Source organism: Dicentrarchus labrax, unplaced genomic scaffold, assembly GCF_905237075.1.
Source record: "Dicentrarchus labrax unplaced genomic scaffold, dlabrax2021, whole genome shotgun sequence".
NCBI classification, from domain to species: Eukaryota; Metazoa; Chordata; class Actinopteri; family Moronidae; genus Dicentrarchus; species Dicentrarchus labrax.
In genome coordinates this window covers 17,088,265-17,096,995 of record NW_026136721.1, presented here as the reverse complement: position 1 = coordinate 17,096,995, position 8,731 = coordinate 17,088,265, and the positions used below count along the sequence as shown (strand labels likewise).

The following is an 8,731-nucleotide window of genomic DNA, read 5'->3' as shown; positions in this document are numbered from 1 at the left end:
CCTGTCCACTCACTGTACTGAGAAGTGACTGGGAATAAATGTCCTGTTACGGTGCAATAAATGAAATTAGTTTCTATTTCCATTTTCAGGACATTTAAGTTAGATGTTAAGGTCATGTCAGTTTGGTAAAATACTCTGAACCAGGAGCTGAGGGCCTCTGCTGATAGGAAAGGATACTGCAGGGAGGAATTCATCCTGCCTTTTCTTTGCTTTCCTCCTTCACACTGGGAACAGGTTACTAGGAAGATGACAAAGTATATGCTATTATTAGGCTGCATGCTAATTAGCAAAATAAGTAATATACTCCTGGTAATAGGCTGAACTTCATGTATCTTTAAAGAAATGTATAAGTTGAATAACACAGATTACTTACTTGAAAATAAAGATTAAATATTAATTCAAGAAAACATTGAAACAAGATGGTTGTATAGCTGCAGTATATCAATAGCTAAAATAAGTTGGCCAGATGAATACATCTGTGCTGTACTGTTGTAGTGTTGTAAAATATAGTTCCAATTAATTATTTTTGGAAAATATTTTTCAAAAAAATGTCCTGGAATGTAAAAAAACACCTCTTTTATTCACTCACATTGGCTCACAATGAGAAGCTCATTCACTTATCACTTGTTACTCTCACTGGATGCATATTCTGACAGGTGCTCATTGGGAAAAAAAAATATATGGTGGCATAAATGTCCTTCTGCAGCCAGAAAAATAAGTTTTAGCTGTAATAAATAAAATCCAAGTGAAGACCAGTTTAAACCATTCTGATTCAGTTAGCTTTATTTTTACTGTAACTGTACTTATTCGACTGAAGTTATGGAATATCTGTTTTAGGGTGATGGGGACACACTTCTCTATCAGGTGACAGTTCATAAGAACCTCCAGATGTGCACAGAGACTCAGCTACTGCGGCTAAAGTCATGTTTTTATTTCATCCTGCCTTTTCTTTGCTTTCCTCCTTCACACTGGGAACAGGTTACTAGGAAGATGACAAAGTATATGCTATTATTAGGCTGCATGTTAATTAGCAAAATAAGTAATATACTCCTGGTAATAGGCTGAACTTCATGTATCTTTAAAGAAATTTATTACTCATAGCATTTGTGTTGCAATGGGCCTACTGGCCCAACTGCATCAGTGAAAAAGTTCGATTCTTTGCTCTATGGAACAAAAATAATCTCTGTGACTCGATGTAAGAGTCTAAGAAGAGTCTTAATTCTGCTCCAGTGACTAACACATTTTTCATTTATTTGTGTATTCATTTATTTTGAAGCGTTAGAAGCACTACTGTAGTCAGTAAGATAGAGGCATTAATACTGAGAAAATAAGAATTCAAATTATTTGTAATTACACAAACAATTTTTTACTTCGGTGATTTGTCTTTTTAGCTCATGTCTTTGTAGCACCTTTAGAAAGAAGTTATTTCAGCTCTATCTGATATATCTAGACTGTCTGAAGTATCAGGTTTAAACATGTGAAATTATATCCCTTAATAACATTGGTCTTGCTGAAATCTGTATTTTATTGGAATTAAAGTTATGGATAATAATCTTCTCCCTGTTACTGAAGCAATTAAAAAAAGGTCTAACTGCTGGTTAGCCAGGGACTTATCTATATGTTAAAGCAGAAAGGATGTCAAGAGCTTCTTATATGTTCTCATCAATAGATGAACAGTATTTCACCAAATTATTAACTGGATTAAAAGAATATGAAGAATTGGAATATGGAATATTTCCCCCAATTACTTTTAAAGGTCTAACTTTTCTATTGTCCTAACTCTGTTGGAAAACTCCCTGTAAAACTTGCTAACTTTCATTAACAAATTGTATTGTGTTGGATAATAATTATTCTCCTCATGATTGTGTTTTGTGGAACAACACTTTTCAAGGATTCAAGGTTAATCTCAATTAACTTTCAACACTAATACTATATATGAACAACACTCAATTCAATTTAGATATAGTTCTCTTTATGCAACTTTTAAAAACAAAACAAAAATTGATTAACAAGTCATAAAAACTTAAAATAAAATATTAATTTGTATGATGAATTGTTGAGGAAAAATGTACTAATCTTACAGCCTGAGAGAAGAAGTTATTTCTAGTTTGATTATCAAAAGAACCTTTCACTATCAAAACACATTCCTCTCATTATGGCAGATGAAATTTACATAATGAACTTGATTAAAATCATTCTTAAAAGAATGCCCTGCTTTTATACTTTTGTAGATAGTGATTTTAAACGTATTTGACAACTATTAAAAACGCAAAACTCTAAAAACAAATATTAAATATATATCTGTCAAAAAAGTTGCCTGACGTCACGCTGCGGTGGCCAATCACGGAAGCCGTCTGTCTCTTCCACCGGAAGACGGAAGAACATTTTCACTGTAGCATTCCTCTGTTTACCGAGTCGCAAGGTTGCAACCATGAAGATGGAGGAGAGACTGATCGCCGCCGTGAAGACCTTCCCGGAGCTGTACAACCCCGCCATGAGGGAGCACAAAGACGTCCATTGGCGCGCAGTCGCTTGGCGTTGTATCGCTCCTCAAGTTGGGATTTCTGGTTAGTGTTTCTACCCGTGCTACAGTCAGCATGGCTGCCAAATACTAGCAGCACGAATGACCACAACACAACGGAGTGTAACCTTATGTCTCACGTGTACTGACTCCGTTATGCCCTTGTGCACCTGTTTTCTTCCTACTGTAATGATAAGCCTCCTGTTTACAGTAAAAGTGTTTTGTATCTGTCGTGAGCAACATGGCTAAATGCTAACCACAACAATGGTTTCACTGTGTTTCCACAACAGCTTAAAACACATCATACTTACACTGCTCACAAAAAGTTAGGGATATTCCACTTTCGGGTGAAATTTCTGGAAGATGTAAAAAGTTGCTGCTACAGTGATATTATATCATGAAAGTAGGGCATTTCAGTAGAGAAGTTCAAATTAAGATCACCTGGAAAGGTTATAGTGCATTTTATGTACATTCTGAAATTTCATCCTAACTTTGTGTGAGTAGTGTAAGTCATGGGACATACTACATGACTTTAAAGTCAGATCACTCTATTGTACTACACAATTATCTTAGTGTCTTGTGTTGAACTTGTGGGTTTCACACTAGCTCCAAAGTCCCTTTTAAAAAATATAAAATTAAACTAAACTAAAGAAACACAACCTAAAGTACCTCATATGGCCACAGTCTTCTTGTCAATTTGGCATCAATATAGTCCATAAAGATAAACTATTCAGCACAAACTTTACTTTTTGTTGCTTCAACTCACTCAGGCTCTGCTGTAGCTGCACTCTTTCAGTGGGAGAGGACCGTGGGAATGAGAGGAAGATTGTTTCAACAATTAAGATTTCTTGATAAAATAAGTGCTGGTTGGTGGATCAGATACACGCTGAACTGAACACAGACTCATTACGCTGTGGATTCACTGTCTATAGTGTGTGTGTGTGTGTGTGACAGTGTTTGATCAGTTTGTCCGGCCGCCACCAAAGTAACTACCCGGTTCGCTCTTTACTGTCTGCTGCTGGTGAGAAGCCCTTGTGTGCTCTCAGACAGGCACAGATTTTCCTCTGATTTGGCGGTGTTTGTCGCTGAGCTCTACATACCACAGGTCCCTTTTAGCTCGCCTACTTATGAGAAAAGTAAATAGATTTTTAAACTCTGACTTGGTGACAAGGGATGTACCTTTAGGCTAATTTGTCTTTTTGGTTTTGTTGCGCATGTAGAAGAGGAAGCTAAGAAGAAGTGGAGGAATCTCCGAGACAAATACAGAAAGGAGCGCATCGCTGAGAAGGAGAGGCGAAGCGGATTGGCAGCAGAGCCCAAGAGGACGTGGAAATTCATGCCGCTGCTTCAGTTCCTCGAGCCCTACGTCCTGGGGAGGTCGGCATGCTCCAACACGGGGCACGACACAAGTTCTGAAACGGACAGTCCCTCGGCTTCTGAGCCAAGCCCTCCTGCAGCTGAGGTGCCCTCCTGCAGCGCTGCGGTCAGCCTTGCGATACACCCAGTGACACCTGAGGAGAACTGCAGGCTCACACCAGGACCCAGCATGCCCTCCGAGCGCCCCCACACACCCACACCTGGTCCTTCACAGACCCTGCATGGGAGGAGCCGACTTTCTCGCCCCAGGAGAGAAAACTCAGAGCTCTCTGAATTTGAGGCCCAGGTGATGAGCTCACTTACCGCCCGTCAAGACGAGGATGACTACTTTGGATGCAGCCTGGCGGAAACTCTGAAGAGACTTCCCCCAGCGAAGAAGCGGCTGCTACGGTGCCGCATTGAGCATATTGTGTATGAGGTTGAGTTTGGCGATGGGCAGCAGTGTCCGGTTTGTGTGTCACGGGACACAGTGTGCCCAGAAATTAAAACTGAAACTGAATAGACTGTTGTGTTGCGATGTTGACGTTTTTCCCCACATGGAAAGTGACAGCTAATCTGAAGGGAGGCAGATGTAAGTGAGAGCGATAGAACGACCCTGCTACATGTAGATAATACTAAACACATGCATGGTCTTCTTTTGGCTCATGGATATGAGGTGTTCAGAGGTGTAAGAAGAAGAGAAGGGAGAAGATTACAATATGCGCTATCCTTTTGAGTATTCATCACTGCAGAACTCAACATGTTCACTTAAGAGTTTGAATTTTAATGACTTAAAATGCAGTTTCATTAAGCACTCAAACATTACTCTACTGAACTTTCTTCAGCATCATCCATTGTTCATATGAGGAAGGTGCCTCCCTTACATAGCTACATCAAGTCTGGCCTTCATTGAGACCGTTTTTTTTATATTTGATAAACTGATTATTTACAGACAGTAATATACAGTATCCACAGGTCCATATGTTAATATGTACCACCTAACCTGAAAGAACAGTTGACCCAAAACATTTTATTTAAGTGTTATATACTCATATTGTAATTGCTACTGAACATTGTTTGCCAATATAACAACATATAACAGTGAGTTAGCTGGTGCAGCTTCATTTCAGGTTCTATCTGAAACAACAAACATGACAGAAACATATCGACATTCAAAAAATGTCTTAAAAGATGATAAAAAAAGATTTCACTTGATGCACCATATTGGGAATGGTATTCTAAATAAATGATAAACCTCATATAAGATAAACTTGGAATCCAAGTCCAATAGACTATTTACTGATTTTAACCTACTCACAAAACTCAGTTTGCCCTGGAGCTCCTGGAGATAATTCTTTTCATTTATTTCCTGTCACAGTTTAATTCTGCAAATGCAAGTTAAGAGGAGACTATTTGAAAGTGTAAATAGCATATTAATTTACTGTCCAGAGTATAGTTTGTAGTATATACAGTACGCTGTGTGTTGTGTATGGCCCCTAAAAGTTGGACAACACGAACAGTGAAAACAATATATCTCAGCAGTTTTAAGATTTTTGAGTCATTCTCCATTGACTCAATTATGACATTTTTCACAGCATTTAATGGTAACGTGTGTTTACTGTTGTAGTAACAGTTGATGTGGTGCACAATATGAAGTTCAAATCAATATGTGGATATTTTAGTGACATATCAGTTTCGGAAGAAACCTATTTTGACCGGACCATATTGCTAAAAATAATGAAAGATATAAACAGAATCATTGTTTTTACAAATGTACTGAACACAACCCAGAAGCTGCACTTTCTGATCGTGAATGCAGTATAATTTGTGAATACCCTTTTCAACAAATAAACACAGAAACACACACAGACTGCAAGCTTGATCACTGCTGCTTTCTGAAGCTGAAAACTTGGGCAACATTTCCTTACTGTAAGCAAAACAATGTACTGCTAACTCTGAATGAGCCTTCACCAGAGCTCCCTCCCAAAACAAGTGTTAACTCTTGTTATAGTCAACACAATGTGCCTAGTTTTGCTCTCAAATCCTTCACTCTGCAAGTAGCCACTGATGTCCTGTTCACTATAAGAAATCAGTAATTGAAGATGCGTTAGACCCATTTTTCTCACAACTTGAGTATTTTTATCTGGAAAATCCCTATAATGTATTCTCTTAAATGAAATCAGAGAAATAAGTGATCTAAATACCTCCAGTCTCTTTGTCAATGATCAACTGATGGTAAACAATCGTTTGTGATCAAAGGATCAATTGATGGTGAATTGTATTTAAATGTCCGTCTGTCTGGTTTCAAGATTAATCATGTTGTATGGTTATTGTGGTTTCTTTACTGAAACTATCTGCATAAGACAGGAGAACTTTGACTCTTTTTGTGGCTCACTTGTATAACTCACTGCTTTTGCTTTAGTAGTGGATTTGACTATCCGTCCATCTAGAAACATCTGAATGGTAATAATGAATGGGCAGAGCATTATACATCCACTTTTCCCAATGTGATTTTCCCATATTTCAGTTCAGACAACTGCCTCCTCATATCTTGAGGAGTGTGGTATATGAAGCAATATATTGGCAGACATGTATGTAGTAGAGGGGAAAGCACAAAATAAGTTCACAAATGTAAATAATAAACAGATGTGTATTGTCTTGTAGAAGTGCTTTTCTACAGGCTGTGCAGTAGATGGCGCTGGCGTCTATCTTTTCTGCTGCTGCTGTCCAAGGAGATGAGGATGAGTCACTTCACAGATGCAGACCTTCATGGTGACTTTGGTAAAACGTCATTATGTAACAGCCATGGACACCAGTGAACAGACGCACACGCATACTTGAGTACACCCACAAATAAAAGAAAGGACACACAGAATGCACACATTTAAACACGTGCACAGTTTTATACACACTTACGCTGGAACATTGTCCTTCACAGAGGGAGGACACAATGCCCCTCTGAGATAGAAATGGCTCAGACTAGACCAGACAGAGAATACTGTGGCTTTCATACATAAACAAGAATGATGGGAAATGCTGCCAGCGCGACATTACCGGGAATAAGACGCAGTTAGAAGGTGAAGTGCAAATTGAACAGAAAGAGAAACTGTTGAAACTGTTCTGTTAGAAATTAATGATCATCCTACTAGCAGATTCAGGAAATCAGTGCTGAGACTTAATGCTTGATTAGTTGCACTTGATATTTATAACTGTGCAGGTGTATCCACATAATGATGAAACTGTGACTCAGTCGTCATCAAGACCATCATCAGGTGAAGTGAGAAACAGCCTTTAATTCTCCTATCACAATAGTCCAGAGGACATTTTTCAGGGCCCTGACTCACCGTCACACTGTAATGTCTTACTGGTACACTTCAATAGAACAGAGGCATCATTAATAATAATATTAACACTTGTACTTAATATGTCTAATGTATTATGTCAAACAAAGGATATACCAAAATATATAATTTAAGGACTTTAATTACATTTTAAAAGAATGAGCAAAAGCAGTGTTGATAATCAAATTCAGAATTTATATTAAAAACTCAAAATGATTAAATGTTTTTTCCCATGGAATAAAGAAACTCAAGGCCATTCTTCCACTTTTATCTAAAATATTAAATAAAAGCTTATTTGGTGGGCAATTTCAATTAAGTCAGACACCAGTGTCCGTAACACAGATATACCGATATAGCTCTGGTGAAAAATCCCATACCGGTCTCTCGCACACTCACACGCAGAGACAAGCAGCTGACTATAACACGTGTTTCTTTCTAAGGGGTAACTGTGATTACCCAACACTTTCTGATTCACATTTGTTCTCATAGCCAAACTGAACACTTTAAGAAATAATAAATTTCTTAAATATTCAGAGACCTAGTTCCTCTTTGTGGCTGGTTTTAGAAGAAGCTTCTAAATGAGACATCAACCATTTCCTTGAAGCAAAAGCCTACTCCAACAAAATAACTACTTGCATGACTACTGAGGTTATGAATCATTGTGAGACTGCTTCTTACCGTACGGGTTATTTCCAATTGGAGTAACGTGCAGATTCAGTCTGGGTCACATTATAAGATGCATTATTTTGAACTTTTGAACCCAATACCTGAGAATATATTAGCAAAATGTTTGCCTTTGGTCCAGATGCACAGTATGATGAATTCCCTCCACATCCTTTTTTAGTTTAAACTACATGATGTGGATGGACTCTGCACAAGGATGATTGATCCCGCAAGGTTTCTTTGCGACTGAAACATGGCTGAAGTAGTGGAATTTCCCCTTTCCTACAGCCAGAAACCTCACATAACAGATTTATTTCTATCTCCAACTCATTAGACAAGAAAATCACCAAACCAGCTTAAACCCTGAGTCCAAGCATGTGTTTGCGTATATATGTGTGTGAGAGTAGGTGTGTGTGTCCATCTGCGCAACCCTCTTTTTCTGTCACTTGTCACTTTTCTTGTCTCTTGTTAGTATATTTTTAAAAAAACAAGAAAAATGAATGTCTTTGATACTGGTGGAACTGGATGGTATATTTGATGTAAATGCGCGGTTTGTCTACATTTGTAATGATATTTATGACAACATTTACTTCTTATCTTGTGTTTTTTCTTGTATTTTTATAGTTTTTTTTCCCTAAAGGTCCAAATGGTGGTAAAGATGTTTTATACAACTCTTAATAACAATAGCAACAACAAATGATATTTCTTTCATCCTCTGTGGTATTTCTCTTTTACTTGCTTTTAATCACATATCACAACTAAATATTTGACTGAACAACTGGTGAAGCTGGATTTTTGGGCAAAAGGATGGAGCATGATAGCCTTGCAGCGGTGTTCATCGGTCCTGATC

At 37.9% G+C, this 8,731-nt stretch overlaps 1 protein-coding gene across 1 annotated transcript; it reads left to right on the top strand.

Annotated features, from left to right (window-relative positions):
* Nucleotides 1-2,372: 2,372 nt before the first annotated feature.
* On the top strand, nucleotides 2,373-5,741 carry LOC127355065 (transcription factor Adf-1). Its single transcript, XM_051385542.1, has 2 exons — nucleotides 2,373-2,567; nucleotides 3,742-5,741. Exons 1-2 carry the CDS (start codon nucleotides 2,432-2,434, stop codon nucleotides 4,398-4,400), a joined length of 795 nt encoding a protein of 264 aa, XP_051241502.1. The 5' UTR covers nucleotides 2,373-2,431; the 3' UTR covers nucleotides 4,401-5,741.
* Nucleotides 5,742-8,731: the final 2,990 nt, after the last annotated feature.